The sequence below is a fragment of the Lotus japonicus genome, chromosome 2 (genome assembly GCF_012489685.1).
Source record: "Lotus japonicus ecotype B-129 chromosome 2, LjGifu_v1.2".
NCBI lineage: Eukaryota > Viridiplantae > Streptophyta > Magnoliopsida > Fabales > Fabaceae > Lotus > Lotus japonicus.
This window is the reverse complement of record NC_080042.1, coordinates 72679011-72695881: the sequence shown is the minus strand read 5'-3', so window position 1 is coordinate 72695881 and position 16871 is coordinate 72679011. Positions and strand designations below refer to the sequence as shown.

At 36.8% G+C, this 16871-nt stretch overlaps 1 protein-coding gene across 1 annotated transcript; it reads right to left on the bottom strand.

Annotated features, from left to right (window-relative positions):
• Positions 1 to 6967: 6967 nt before the first annotated feature.
• Positions 6968 to 8874, bottom strand: LOC130739370 (transcription factor MYB30-like). The gene is made up of 3 exons (XM_057591642.1): positions 8457 to 8874; positions 8070 to 8199; positions 6968 to 7838 (listed from the first exon to the last, which is right to left on the bottom strand). The coding sequence occupies exons 1-3, from the start codon at positions 8587 to 8589 to the stop codon at positions 7163 to 7165; spliced, it is 939 nt and encodes a 312-aa protein (XP_057447625.1). The 5' UTR covers positions 8590 to 8874; the 3' UTR covers positions 6968 to 7162.
• Positions 8875 to 16871: the final 7997 nt, after the last annotated feature.

Genomic DNA, 16871 nt, shown 5'->3' with positions numbered 1-16871 from the left:
CCACTTTTGATATCAAGCATCTAGACACTTGGGCTTTCTTTTGTGGAATCCACATGTAGCAATTGTCTTTGGACCTGACACCTCTCATCACAATCTCTTGATCACTAGTGGTAACCATGCATTCAGTCTTGCTAAACTTCACATCCAGATCTTGATCACACAACTGACTTATACTGATTAGATTTGTTGTCAACCCCTTGACAAGAAGAACGTTGTTCAGACTAGGAGATCCAGAGTTTACCAACTTCCCAATGCCTTTGATTTTTCCTTTAGCACCATCTCCAAAGGTGACTGCTTTACTGGAGTATTCCTTGAGATTTTCCAGATACTCCTTATTCCCAGTCATGTGTTTTGAGCAGCCACTATCAAAATACCAGTCTTCACTTGATGAGACTCTAAAGGATGTGTGTGCTATAAGACATGAAACTTCTCCTTTGGGTACCCAAGATTTCTTAGATGTCTTGAGAACCTTCTGGATCTGAGGATATCCGTATAGCTTGAAGCAGTAGGGCTTAATGTGACCAAACCTACCACAATAATGACATCTCCATGGAATTTGAGCAGTAGCCTTCTGAGTAGTAGGATGTGGAGGCATATGTTGTGACATCGGGCTTGACCTCTGATAGTACTCTGGGTTTTTAAACTCAGAGTTTTCCTTAGCTCTTACAAACTTCCTTGATGCTTTCTGATTTCCTCTACTCTCAGACTGGTAACTGAAACCAATGCCTTTAACACTCTTTCCTTGCTTGCTTGTTTCTTCCAGAATCTCTTCAAGCATATTAGATCCACTGTTCAGCATACGCACTGACTTGTAGGTATTTTCCAGTTTGGCTGTCAATGTAGCTACTTTCTCTTGAAGATCAGCTATAGTTAACAGAAGCTTGGCTTTTTCAACAGTTTCAAGATCCTTTAATTTTGAGTTCCATTTATCCAAATCATCTTGCAGTTTATCAATGGTCTCCCTTAGGTTTTCATTTTCAGTCTTAACTTGTTTCATCTCATCTTCTTGCTCCTTCAGATGTTTGCAAGTTTCCTTCCATTTAACATGTAGGAGTTTGTAAGTCTCTTCCAAATCCTCAAATGTCATTTCATCGCCACTGGAATCTGAGTCATTGACAGCTCCGGAAAAGGCATTAACCTTGTTGGCAGTTAACTCTTCCTCATCCTCAGTATCTTCATCTGACCATGTCACTACCATGCCTTTCTTTTGTTTCTTCAAGTAGGTTGCACACTCAGATCTAATGTGACCATAACCCTCACATTCATGACACTGAACACCCTTGTTTAGGCCTGATTTGTCCTCTTCTTTGACCTTTCGCTGGGAATTGTAGGATTTAGAGTTGTCAGACTTAATGTCCTGGACATTTGGCCTAGTCCTTCTGTCTATCTTCCTTAGAGCTCTGTTGAATTTTCTAGCAAGAAGTGCCAGAGCTTCAGATAGATTCTCACTTTCACTATCAGCATCATCTCCTTCAGTGGTGTTGGATACAAAAGCAATGCTTTTGGTCTTCTTTTCAGGTTTTTCACCCAACTTTAACTCATAAGTCTGCAGAGAACCAATCAGCTCATCCACTTTCAAACTGCTGATATCTTGAGCTTCTTCAATCGCAGTGACCTTCATTGCAAACTTGTTGGTTACAGATCTCAAGATTTTCCTCACAAGCTTTTCATCTGACATAGGTTCTCCCAGAGCAAATGAAGCATTTGACAGATCACGCACACGCATGTGATATTCAGAAATAGTCTCATCTTCTGTCATTGTCAAGTTCTCAAAACGAGTAGTAAGCATCTGGAGTCTAGACATCCTCACCCTGGTTGTACCTTCATGTGCTGTTTTCAAAATCTCCCAAGCATCTTTGGCAACAGTGCAAGTATTAATCAATCTAAACATGTTTTTGTCCACTGCATTGAAGATAGCATTCATTGCTTTTGAGTTTGCCAGAGAAGCTTCTTCTTCAGCACTTGTCCATTCATCCTCAGGTTTTTCTTCAGGAGTAGATGTACTTCCTTCTGCTTGAGCTTTGACAGGATGCTTCCAGCCTTTGACAACAGCCTTCCAAGTTTTGATATCAATAGACTTGAGAAAGGCTATCATTCGAACCTTCCAGTAATCATAATTGGAGCCATCCAGGATTGGTGGCCTGTTGATCGATACTCCCTCCTTATTATCCATGAGATCAAGAAAATATCTCCCTGGAGCTCACCCACACAGAACAGGGGTGCCTGCTCTGATGCCAATTGAAATTCTAGATCCCTTAGAACAAATGTCCTGCACGATGCTGGGACAATCGATTAGAACATCATATGACTGAAAGGAATGAACACAAAACAACAAACAACTAAAAGAAACAAGACACAGGAAGTTGTTAACCCAGTTCGGTGAAACTACACCTACATCTGGTTAGCTTTCGCCCAATGAAAAGGAATTCCACTATCTCAAGAACTAGGTATTACAGACACACATGAACACATCAAGTTCATTGTTCTTAACCTAATCTACCCAGTGGTATTCTACTTAGAACCACAGCCTAAGTATGAGAGTCCCTCTCACTTTTCCTCAATCACTGCCACAATGATTGGTAACAACAATAACACAAGGTTTGTTTGACACTCAAACACAAAACAGAACTCAGTCTTACTTTATAGAATCAGTGAGCAAGACGAGTTCACAACTAACAAAGACAAAGAACAACTTACACTCTTAAGAACACTTGATCTTCAAGGTAATTCTCTCGATCAACTTCAAGCTTCAGGTCTTTGTCAATATATACTTCAGCAGAGGCGGCTAGGGTTTATTTGGGCTGAAGAACACTTTGATCCAACTCATATCAGCAGAGAATCTTTCAAGATCTGATATGAGTGATCAACAAGTAAAAATAGAAACAAATCTTTTTAATCACAGATTTGCTTCAACAATAACAACCCGCAGCTGGCTCCCAACACACAGTTACTTGACCTTCAAGTAAGCACAGATCATACCATAAAGCATAACCACAAGGGACCCACTTGCATGCCAACAGGGGCGGATGTCCTGGCCTTCATCAAGGCAGATGTCACAACATCGGCTAGGACATCAGGTTGTTTTTAACAAAATTGATGACAACAAAGGAACAACACGGTTGATCAAGGCTGGCCATCTGGCAAATTTTGTTAAAGAAGCAGCAACATCAGAGGCCACTAAGGTAACTCAGGGGGACAGGGGGGAAGGAAAAGAGATAGTGGAAGAGTTGGGCGACCCTGTTGGGGAATGCTCATCGATTGCAGGAGGATTTGGAGGAGGCGCTATTTCAAGCAAGGATAGAAAGCGGTACGTGGCGGCTGTTCATTCGGTGCATGAGGTGTACGAGGGCGAGTGCTGGTTGAATCACTCTCCCATCATTTTCACCCCTCAAGACTTTGCACACGTTATTCCCCGTGAAAATGATCTGATTCTAGTGACAATCAGGGTCAACAATTACATGACAAAAAAAGTGTTTTTGGATCAGGGATCTTCGGCGGACATTATTTATGGAGACGCCTTTGAGCGCCTGGGGTTGAAGGAGTCGGACTTGAAACCTTATACTGGAACCCTGGTGGGGTTTACAGGGGACCGAGTCAATGTGCGAGGATATGTTGAAATATCGACGGCTTTTGGCGAGGGGGATTTCGTCAAAAAATTTCAGGTGAAGTATTTGGTATTGGCATGTAGGGCCAATTACAACGTACTCTTGGGGCGGGACACTCTCAACAAGTTATGTGCTGTAATTTCAACAGCGCACTTAACTGTTAAGTACCCGACCTGTAATGGGAAGGTGGGCGTCCTTCGAGTGGATCAAAGCGCAGCAAAGGAGTGTTACCTTCGCAGTGTGGCTCTTTATGGGAAAAAGGCCGCCAAGGAAAGCCACCGTATCACGGAGATTTTTCCACATGAAGGATTTAGCTTGGATCCAAGAGATGACGCTGATGATTTCCGCCCACAACCTTTGGAGGAAACAAAATCAGCACGAATCAAGGATAAAGTTCTGAAAATCGGCAGCGGATTAACAAAAGAACAAGAAGAAAGATTGATCAACCTGTTAGGCGAAAATTTAGATCTTTTTGCATGGACAATCAATGACGTGCCAGGAATTGATCCCAACGTAATCACTCATAAGTTGGCGATACGGGCAGGAGCAAAACCAGTCATCCAACCAAGGCGACGGATGAGCGATGAAAAGAACAAGGCGGTTCAAGTAGAAACTGAGAAGTTGATCAAGGCACAATTTATTCGTGAGGTGCAGTACCCAACCTGGCTCGCCAACGTCGTGATGGTCAAGAAAGCTAATGGAAAGTGGAGAATGTGCACGGATTACACAAGCCTGAACAAAGTGTGTCCCAAAGACTCATATCCTCTTCCCAATGTTGATAAGTTGGTAGATGGGGCTTCTGGAAACGAACTTTTAAGTCTCATGGATGCCTATTCTAGCTACAATCAAATCATGATGCATCCTTCAGATGAGGAAAGTACGACGTTTATGACTAACCAGGCGAATTATTGTTACAAAACAATGCCCTTTGGTTTGAAAAATGCTGGAGCCACCTACCAACGCCTCATGGATAAAATCTTTTCAAGACAAGTTGGAAGAAATATGGAAGTGTATGTAGATGACATGATTGTTAAGTCGTCCAAGTCAAAGGATCATGGCGACGATCTTAAGGAAGCCTTTGCTCAGCTAAGAAAATATCAAATGAAGCTAAATCCTGAGAAATGTTCGTTTGGGATTCAAGGGGGAAAGTTTTTGGGCTTTATGATAACATCAAGAGGGATTGAGGTAAACCTAGATAAAGGCAAGGCGATCTTAGAAATGAAAAGTCCAACAAGCGTCAAGGAAGTGCAGCGATTAACAGGACGCATGGCGGCTTTAGCACGTTTTTTGCCAATGGCGGGCGACAAAGCGGCTCCTTTCTTCAATTGTTTAAAAAAGAATTCCAAGTTCCAGTGGACGGAGGAATGCGAGCAAGCTTTTTCCAAGTTGAAAGAAACATTAGCAACGTTGCCAGTACTATCCAAACCTACGCCAGGCGTTCCTTTGATGCTTTACCTGGCTGTCACGGATAGGGCGGTCAGCACGGTGTTGCTTCAGGAGGAAGGAAAGCAACAGAAGATTATATATTTTGTGAGTCACACCCTGCAAGGCGCTGAGTTGCGGTATCAGAAAATTGAGAAGGCGGCCTTGGCAATTTTGAAGACAGCAAGGCGCCTTAGGCCATATTTTCAGAGTTTCTCAATTAAAGTTAAAACTGATGTCCCTTTAAGACAAGTACTCCAAAAGCCTGACTTGTCTGGGCGGTTAGTCAGCTGGTCAGTCGAGTTGTCTGAGTACGATATACAATACGAACCAAGAGGGCAAGTTACAATCCAAAGCTTGATTGACTTCGTGGCGGAATTAACACCCACGGAGGGCGAGAAAAAGCAGGGCGAGTGGATCCTGTCTGTTGATGGATCCTCAAACAACACCGGAAGTGGAGCTGGAATCACTATTGAAAGCCCAGATAAGATGGTCATTGAGCAATCTTTGAAATTCGAATTCAAGGCAAGCAACAACCAATCAGAGTATGAGGCTCTGATCGCCGGACTAAGGCTAGCCATCGAGTTAGGAGTTCAAAAATTGTTCATCAAAGGCGACTCACAGCTGGTTGTTAGACAAGTAAATGGTGAGTATCAAGTCAAGGACCCGCAACTTTCAAAATACTTGGAGGTGGTGCGGAGACTAATGATGGAGATAGGGAAGATCAGAATAGAGCACGTTCCCAGAAGTTAAAACGAAAGGGCTGATGTGCTAGCAAAGTTGGCTAGCACGGGGCGATTGGGCAATTACCAAACAGTTATTCAAGAAACTCTCCCTCGCCCCAGTATTGACTTGGTGGAAGTGAAGTTAAAAGCAGTAAAGTCAGTTATCGAAGGCGAGCCTTCATGGATGGAGCCAATCAAGATTTTCTTAGAAAATCCTTCAAACGACGACGATGCGAACTTAAGAGCAAAACGCAGGGAGACCAGTTTTTACACGCTAGTGGATGGGGAGTTGTATCGGCGGGGAATCATGTCTCCTATGCTCAAATGTGTTGATTTCAAGGACGCCCATGGAATAATGGCGGAGGTCCATGAAGGTGTGTGTTCCAGCCATATCGGCGGACGATCCTTGGCTGTAAAAGTTTTGAGAGCAGGATTTTATTGGCCGACAATGAAAAAGGATTGTTTGGAGTATGTTAAGAAATGTGAAAAATGTCAAGTCTTTTCTGACTTACACAAGGCTCCACCGGAAGAATTAACAACCATGATGGCGCCTTGGCCGTTCGCCATGTGGGGGGCTGATATTTTGGGACCATTCCCTGTAGCGAAGGCACAAATGAAATATATCAACGTAACAAGGGACGCGAAAACAGCGCCATGTTGGCGAACAGCAAAGTGGCGAACAGCATAAGCAAGAATGCGATAACAGGCCCACGACTACAAAGAATGGCGATATACTATAAGGCAGCGCATTAAAGACATCTCGACTCAAGGAACCTAAGTCTCATGTCTTGGGGGCATGTGGAATGGGCGGGACATACTATACTCATGCCCGCCCAAATCAAGTAATCAGATGAACGAAAGACACCTTGGCAGGATTCACGGAAGAACATCGAATCCCGCCCTTCCTTTAGTCAGGCCCACACGCCAGCTGGAAGATTCCTTTAGATTTGTCTTATGTGCATAAAGACTTGGGCCCCGGTTGTCAGGCCCAAGTACAATAAAAGTCCACATCATGATCGCTTCCTCTATAAAAGGAGAGGTCAACACCTTGTAAAAAGCACCTTTTGAACATTTAATGAGAATATTCCTTTTATGATATTTTTAGTACTCTGCTAGGGTTTACTTTCTGTCAGTCTTCTACGTTAGATCTCCCTAGTACAGAACAGTGATAAAGAGAAACAAATTTCCATCGAGGCATCTAATTATAGAACATGATGATGAAACACTAATGTCAATTTCGCATTGGAATATACACTTCTAGCACCAAAAAGTTGAAAAAGGCCAAAGTGAGTTTTTTGATCAGGCTTCAATTAATCCTAAAACTAAGAAAAAGCAGTTTTTTTAATCAGATTCCCTCATGTTACAATTTGAGATCCAATATCCTAAAATATCGTGGAAATTTCAGTGATTTCACTGCAGCAAGCTCAATTTCTCTTGATAACCAGCATCATCCAGAAGCCATTGCTCAAGCAAAGAGAATGGCATTTCAGCACCAACCCCTGCAGGCTTGCTCTCATCTTGGAAAAGGGTAGCTTCAGGGGACTCAGAATTTAAAGAATCCAAAGACTCATTATAACCAAACAAGGACTCAAAAGTCTCATTCAATTCAACACAGTTGTTGCTTCCCTTTGCAACAATTGAGTATCCTTCACTAGTAGAATCAGTGTCATTCAGGGTCTTGGAACATGATCCCTTTGGTGATTTTTTCATCCAACCCTTCAGCAAACGTGCTATGTTGTCAGCACTTGAAGCATAGCATGGTGAAGATTGAGTTTGTTTAGTGGAACAGAATGAGCTTTCACTCGAAAGGGTTGAGTTTGATTCAGGTAACAAGGTGAATGTGTTGTTGTTTGGTGAGAGAGCTTCACTGAGAGCTTTCTTGGCCATGTGAATATCTGTTTGGAGTCTTCTTTCCCATTGACCTCTTGGCATTGGCCTAGAAATTGGTGAAAACCCTGCATGTCCCAAGGTTCCATCAGCAGCACCTGTTTGCAATTTATTGAGTCTCTTCTTCAAATAAGTGTTCCAATAGTTTTTGATGTCATTGTCTGTTCTCTGTGGTAGGTATGCGGCTATTGCAGCCCATCTGCACCATAATCAATGCACTTTGGTTTAGCATGTGAGTGCAAAAGAAAAAAAATAAATCCAACACATGTTTTAATCAGCTTCTATTTCCTCAAAACCGACTCTGAAACTCAGAAGCTTCTTTGTATAATTGATTTGAAACTTTCTGGCTTTAGAATCGAGTATAATTTTTTTTCTAAACTAGGTGTTTGTTGTAGTAAAATTTAAAGAGGTTGAGGATGAATTTATTTACCTGTTCCCTAAAAGTGCTTGAAGATGGATTATCATCTTCTCCTCTTGTTCTGTGAAGTTACCCCTTTTGATTCCTGGCCTCAGGTAATTGGTCCATCTAAGTCTGCAGCTCTTACTGCACCTTGACAACCCTGAAAAAAAAGAGAGATCATTTTAGATCACACATGAAGACTAAAAGAACCTGCGTGTTTCCATAAATGATACTGTTAACGCGTGTTTGGAAACCTTCTACAATTAAGTTTGAAGTCAGAAATAGCTTATGAGTTACAAGATTGATTTGATGGAAAAAAGTTAATCTAAACATGTTATATTTAATAAAACAAGACAAATTAAAAGAAAATGAAAATCCACTATCATAAAATCACAAAGATCAAAAGTAGATTAGTACCAGTATTGGCAGGAACAGCCTTCCAGTTGCCAGGACCATGTTCTTGTATATAAGAGACCAAAGTGATGTCCTCTTCAGGGGTCCATGGTCCTTTCTTCACACCTTCTTTATCACAACAAGGTGGCCTTCCCATCTTTCACTACACTTGTACCTCTCTAGCTATGAGATTGATGATCTCTTTCTTTTCTACTTGAAACTTTAAGCTTTTTTTCTCCCTCACTTGCTACTATAAGGTGTGGTGTTGAGGCAAGAGTCAAAAGCAAGGGGTGTATAAATAGGGAAAGAAAGAAGAGAAGGGTGGCAAATAGTCAAAAGTTGACAGCAAAATGCTTTAACTCTATTAAGGAGAGTAAGACGGCCAAAGTCAGCTCTCTCATGAAATGTCCTTCTTTCAAAACCGCGTGGTGCATTCAATGTGGTTGCACTGGGAAACCTCTATGATCCACTTTTTAAAGTCTCTGAACCCCATAGGGACCATTAATGTGAAGTGAGATAAAACTGGTGACTCTATGATCCACTTTTTTCCCCTTCCTTGTGTGCTTGTGAATAGTTGTTGTGATCTCAATGAACCAGCTATCCCTTTCTCCTTCAGCTTATCTATAAGTTCAATATCAATTAATTTGATTGGTACTTTGCCACATTTGACATTTTTTGAAGTAAACTATCCATAGTTGTGCCCCTTTCTTCTTTAAAAAGGGATAGAGATGAGATCATTACTTAAGGAATATTTACATGCTTACACCCTCCGGTCACATATATAAGCAAAACACACATTTTAGGTTCATTCATTTAATGAATGTATCTAGTCATTATTAATGGTTAGATACATTCATTAAATTGTACGTTTACCTTGTGGAAAGTGGAAACAATTAATTTAAAGTATATATATATATATAAACTTAATTAACTCGTGCACAATTTTCAAATGGCAAAACCTGTGTTTAGAAGAATGTTACTGCTATAAAACATGCACGCTTTTTAACACGCACTAATAGCATTAGTTTAGCGCCAATCTTAGTTTTTTAAAAACAACACTTATGGATTATACTTGTCCATTCCAGAAAGATTTTATTTTTTTAGACACTCTTTAAATATTTTAAAATATTTGTTCTTTTAAAAAGTTAATGCATTTTTGTTAATTTTTTTCCACATATACCTTCATTTAATACATTTTTTCTCACTTAATATTACATTTCATATTAACCAACGACAACTCTTCGATTTTATCAACTAGTACATTCTTCACTATTTAAATAGAATTTAATTGTTGTACATGATGCTAGTAAAAGTAAATAAGAGTACTTTAGACAACAATATTTGTGGAACGGAGAGAGTATATATTTGTTTGATTTTCGTTTTAGTTTTTTAAATGTAAGAAAAAAAGTTTAAAATGCTTTTTAAGAGATAAAAGAAAAAATTGATTGAATAGCATATTTAAATTGTATTTTAAAAACTAAAAATTGAAACAAAAAATATATGATATTTTAGTTTTAAAAAAAAGAATAAAAGAATCACTACTCCCTCTGTTCTTTTATATTTATCACTATTTTAACATATATATTTTTTAGTTCTATTTATTGGTCATTTTTACATTTTTAACAGTGCATTAATTATACTTCACTAAATATACCTTTTTTTTGTACATCGGAAAGATAAATTGCACCCGCTAGAAATCGATCCATGGACCTCCCCATACCCAACTCATATGTCCCCCAACTCCTACCACTTAAGCTATCCTACGGGATCTTACTAAATATACCCTAAACTTATTATATTCTTGATGGCAATATGAAAATGAAGAGTCATAATCAATAGGAGAGATAATTATTAGGTTATTTTATTAATATTACTCCATTGATCTAAATATCATCCCTATGCATACCGCATTTTGAAATCTGGTATAAAAAATACAAAATGCATATTGCACCAAAGAGGTGCGGTATGAAAAAATGAATACCGTACCACACATTAAACACCTAAGAATGATAATAAGCTTAGATAATTAAAGGGTATTATATATTAGCAGATTAGATAGCACACCTATGTTCCGATATACTTTTGATATTGCTTGTATATATTTATCTGTGATTTTTATAATTTCAAGAAAGCATTATATTTTACCAATTACTCTTAACTTGATATAATTCTTAATAGTAGTAATAAAAAAATTGAAGAGTAAAAATGAATAAAAGGGATAAAGAGTACCGTATTATAAAGTTATAGAGAGTAATTTTAATAAAAATGAAAACATTAATATTATGGGGTTGTCTAAAAGACTCATGTGGGTTACTAACCCACAACTCAATGGACCAATAAGATTTTTTATAAATATATTAATATATAAAATATTAAAATTCCAACACACTTATCTTTAATGTGGTTGGACAATGAATTATTTAACTCAAACTTTTTTCTTGAGTCATTGCTACGACTCCAATATTATATCTTAATATATGTGTTAAAACCTTAAAATCACACATAATAAGAAAGAATAGAGGAATTTTAATAGAAATGACAACATTAATATCAATTCTATCAATTTTTTTTTATAGGCAACAGAGCAAATATATTGAAGCGAAGTACAAGGGGTACTTCAACCCAATACAAAGAGGAGAGTATACACAGAAAACGACAAAAGCCTACTGGCAGAGCAATGGTAGAAAACCATTTAGTTAGCCCGCCCCCAACCCCTCTAAGGAAGGAAGATCAAAGAAAGAAGTCTCATTAAAACCTTACTTGGAAAAACCCCCTTAAAAAAACCTAGTGAAGGAAAAAGAGTACCTCTAACTAAGATCAAGAACAACCCTTCCAAGGAGTAAAAGAAAAAGCACTAAGATGATTACAAGTACATGGAAATTTCCTACCCCTACACCATTCCACGACTGTTTAAGTAGAAAAGTCTACTTAGGGACATGTTTAAATTTTAGTTACAACTAACTTAAAAGTGTGTTTTTACCACTTTTCTACTGAGGGACTGGAACGTTAAGATAGGGTTGGTGCCTGGCCAGTCAAGATTCAAAACCATATATCGTGGATCCAGACCAAGAATATAATGCAAGGCCATAAATGTTGATGGTGAATAATTGGTTCCAGCAATTTCGTGATGGATATTACCAAGTTTTACGTCTTCCTCTTGTAAACAAAATACAGTTTTACTTTTTGACTTCTGTAAAACAATTAATTTCATGAATGGTATTTGTAAGTGTAGGTACCCATGCGAAAGCCCACTGCCTTTGAATGTGTCATAAATGGTGCTCGTAGAGAAGAATACTGCATTTGTTGAGATTTCAATAATCTTTTAAGCATGGTGTATAGAGAAGAATTTTTTAAAAAATATTTACTCATTTAATGTAATTTTAGAGGCTTATAAAATCAGTTTCATGACTATTAACGGTAGGTCATATATGAGAGGAAACACGAATGTGTCAAGTACATCTAACTCGCGGGCCAAATTTTCTTTTTTAAAATCAACTTCATTTAATTAAGAAGAAATAGAGGGTCTAGAGGCCATTACATCAGATTAGACAATGTAAATAACTCTTAAAAAACCTCTTCAAGCCAAACAACATCACCCAAACTAAAAGATAAATGAGCAAGAGCATCCGCCGTCGCTGGCCTAATTAACCAATACTGAATTTTGATCGCTTAATGCGCTCTTTTTTTAACCAATAACATATGAACTTTCTCCTTTTCTTATCTTATTCATACTTACGTATGTGCATACGTGGTGTAATCTTAAATGAATTTAAATAAACATTGTTTGAGGGCCCCTCAAACAAAACCATCCTTTACAATTTACATTGATTGAAAGCTGGGTCACGACTCGTGTAAAAATATGAAAACACTCTGCTATTTAGGGATATAAGGGTTGAGTGAGGCGAAAAGTGATGGGTCACGGGTTCGAACTCAGATGAGAGATTAATTTACTAACATTTCTAACAACTAGCATTTGCCTATAAAAAAAAACTCTTGTTATGAATATTTGGATGCCCATCAGAGTTAAGACTCCATGGGCCAGGCCCAAGTGTATATTTGTTCAACACTCAAAACCTAATAATATAAATACAAAGGAGTCTGCACCTAGCAGAGCATCCCCATCACACTATTTTTCTATCTCTTGTTCCTCTATTCTCTTCTCTTATTTAGTTGTTTACTGTTTATTCATAACACGTTATCAGCACGATAGTCTCTCCATAAAATACTCAATTTCTAAGTGAAAGAGTAAGTATCACTTCGAGAGTAAGTACCACATCCATGTGGAAGATTATAATTTTATAATTTTTTTTCTTCTTCTTCTTTCTTCTTCTTCTTCTTCTTCGAATCATTTATCTATGAGTCAAAAGTACTATAGTAATAAGCATGAATCCTGAAGATTCATAGCCTTACAGTCCAGAAGTACTGTAATTGAATTAATTGAATTATTTTGCATGAATCAGGAAGATTCATAGCCTTACAGTCCAGAAGCACTGTAATTGAATTATTTTGCATGAATCAGGAAGATTCATAGCCTTACAGTCCAGAAGCATTGTAATAATAAAGAATCATGAAGATTCATAGCCTACAATCCAAAAGCATTGTAGTTGAAATATTTTGAATGAATCTTCACTACGTGTCTAGAAGTACCGTAGTAATAAATATGAATCCTGAAGATTCATAACCTACGAGTCCGGAAGTACCGTAGTTGGTTTTTAAAATATGAATCCGGAAGATTCATAGACTATGAGTACAAAAGTACCATTATAATTTTTTTTTTATGAATCATGAAGATTCATAACCTACGAGTCGAGAAGTACCGTAGTGCAATTTTTTTAAAATTTGAATCCTGAAGATTCATATCCTACGAGTCCATAAGAATTGTATTGAGATATATTCTCTTTGAGCTATGAGTTCAGAAGTACCATAACATGAATACACAAAAAAAAAAGGTTCATGAAGAACTAGAAACTAATATGGATACTTGAATGTAAGAGAGAAATTGCTCTGCATCTCTTTACATATCATCTTCATTCCTTCCTTGATGTGTATGGAGTATTATTGAACCTTGCCACTAAAGTGGAAGAGATAAAGAAAGGTCATGAGATACATCAAGAAGAGATCAAGAAAAGAATCATAAAATATACTATATTTAAATATTTTAAATTGAATTGATCTCTTTAATTTTGTTACTTTTAAAACAGTTCTATGATGAAAAGATTTTAAATATATATATATAGTGCTATCAATTTTGTCACATTTTTTTTCTTCTTCTTCTCAAAACTATCAATTATTAAAGTCGTTTCTTTTCCATAATTTTTTTTTAATATGTGGATATCTTTTTATTATACTCATTGATTCATAAAGGAATATATTCTCAATTTACGTTTATAATGAGTGCTTGATTTTAAAACTAGATACTACGGAAATTTTTTATATGATATCAATTGATTTTGAAGCTCTTAATAAAACTAGAATAGAAGGGTAATTGTAGAAACATTTGTATGTGGATGTACTATTTTATTTAGTACATAAATCTTTATTAAATCTTAAATGATTTTTTTTAAAGTGTAAATATTTATGAGATCATGAAGAGAGTATATTTAGGAATAATTCTATGAGTTTGTTATAAAATTATTTTCGTTATTTATGACAAACAAATTTATTTACATGTATTTGAACTTCCTTTTTATATGATAAAAGAATATTTAAACAAACTTAGTTGTTTGAAATAAACAAAAGAAGACCTTATAGTCTTTTGTCAATACATTATAGTTCCTGAAGAACTATATCGTTATCATTGATCAAGTTGATTGAAAGATATGTATCTATCATGTAAGCTACAGAAGTAGCTATATTAAGGAAGGATTGAGATATTCCCTGAAGTGAATATCTCAACAAACATGACAAAAGTTGTGATCATTTATATCAACGCATGGTTAAATGTCCCTGAAGGACATCCAATGACATCAATGGTATTGTTTCATGAAATGAAACTTTTGTGGTGGCTCTCTAGAAGAAGCCTATGAAATTTCAAAGCAATATTTTAAAATGGATCATTGACACTCTTGAATAGATCCATAGATCAATAACATTATATTTTTGCAAGAAACAACCCAAATGCGGTTGTAATCATAGAAGTGATATTTGAATCAATGGTTGATGTGACCATGATAATGACTCCTTATATCGGAAGTCTTCCTGACACAATGTGGTGGTCAGTCGACGTGTCCTATTGGCACGGTGATGAAGCAAATTGCAGTGCAATTGCTAATAGCTTGCTGAGGGGGAGCATAATAATGTGTTTGTGACTCACACTTAGGGGGAGAATGTTGAGAATTAAAGTGTGAGTTACAGTCTCACATTGGCGCATGATCTCATGCTTGCTACTCCCCTTATCACCCCCTAAATTGATATCAAAGTATACAAATATAAAGAGCATATATAAAGATTGTTACTAGATATTGCTTGGATCGGTAGTAATCCAGAGATGTCAAACCTATTGAGTTTTTTCATGCGATGGATATGCGTTAAAGGAAATTATGAGATGCAATACTCATCTTGTGACACAACTGTCATGTACACAAATTCCTTATTAATTTGAAAGTCTTGAAGGACTTTATTTACATCTAATTGATGTAACGATAAACTATGGGTTGAAAATATCAAAATCCTTAAAGGATTTAAAACGTCAGGAAATTTTACTTCAAACATTGAAGTATTATTTTGAATAAGAAAGTTCTATATATGGAACAAAGTGAATGTGATTGGCATGACCGGTTAGACCATCCCGAGTCTTATGATGCGAAAGTATATGAATTCATATGAGCACTCATCGAAGAACCTGAAGATTCTTCAATATAATGAATTCTTATATCTTGTTCTCATGACCAATTAATAATTGGTAAAATATATGGGTTTGAATCCTGCATACTCTTGAGTATATTAGATGCGATACATGTGCACGTATTCACTCTTTTTATGAGTCATTTAAGTATTTCATAAATTTATCGATGCATCGACTAAATGACCAAATATATGTCATCAACTCTCAATATTGATAGAGTGAAAATTCCAACCTTGATCAAGTTGGTAAATGACATGATTTTGAATATCTAGTTGCACATGTTCGTATTCAAATGATCTAGCTGATTTGTTTAATTAAACGCCTCATATTTATAGCTAGACAGTTACATATGAGAACAAATATCCTTATTTATGGATATTTGATTTTGCAATTAGCAGCATTGACACGCATCAAGCCAACAATTCATTAGAATTCTCCCCATTGCAATCGGTTCATGGTCAGGAACCTAATATCTCTCATCTAAGAATTTTCTATGTGCGTTATATATTTTGAATTGCTCCACCACAACGCACTAAGGTGGGACCACAAGGAAAGCTGAGATTATGTAATCAATTTGAGCCATTACCGATAGATATTTCATATCTTCCTTGTTGTTTCTCAACATTAGGGGGAGAGGAAATTAAGCAGCTCTGAAAATTTGTAAAGAATGCATATGTATACTCGCACTATGAACCATAAGTTCAAAAGATGCATTCTCTGACCTAAAATGAATTATTAAATTCCTTATTTGCTGCAAATACCCTTCTCTAACTTAATATCCCAGTTGAAAAATTTATTATTAGACTAAGGCATGTCTAAAACTTGGTTCAAAAAGATATATCCTAGAGAAGGAAGATGGTCTTGTTGAGGAGGCAAACTATCTTGAAAAGTGTAGAGACTACAAAAATGTTTATTCCTCCTGAAGAGGTTCAGGTACCTGTAATTATTTATTTAAGAGATCTCATATGATTATGTCTCTACAAGTTAAAACAAGGAACCAAGAACATGAAGATTTGTCGACGTGATGAAGTAGCGCTCAATATTAGAAATATGTGCGAGAATCTTGAATCTAAAAATGAATGGGTATGATTGGCCATAAATAGAAAGAAGCAATTCATTTGCCGAATTTAAGGGTCTTTGGACCTCATGTCTATACCCTAAAGGTATAAAGATGATAAGGCTTAAAGAGTCTTTGTAGTAAAATGAAATAATGTTGTCATATTTAAGACACATGTGACAATCGTGGTGGATACTTGGAGTTACAACTTATTTGTATGGCTCACTTGAGATTGATATCTCTATAAAACTCCTTGAAGATTGTAAGATGCCTAAAGCACACAATTCATGTTCTCAACAATGAACAAATTACTAAATTGAAGCAATCTAGATGATTATTTGCTTAAGGACGGTCACAAAATGACCCAACCAACTCATGCATATTATGATGAGATGTGAGATTGCTTATGTCATAATTAATGTCAATGACAATGATTTATTGAGACTCTAGAAGAGCTCACAAAAGCTGTAGATTTGCTAAAGAAAGAATTTGAGATAAAAGAGTTGAGAATGAAACTTTTGTCTAGCCTCATCAATTG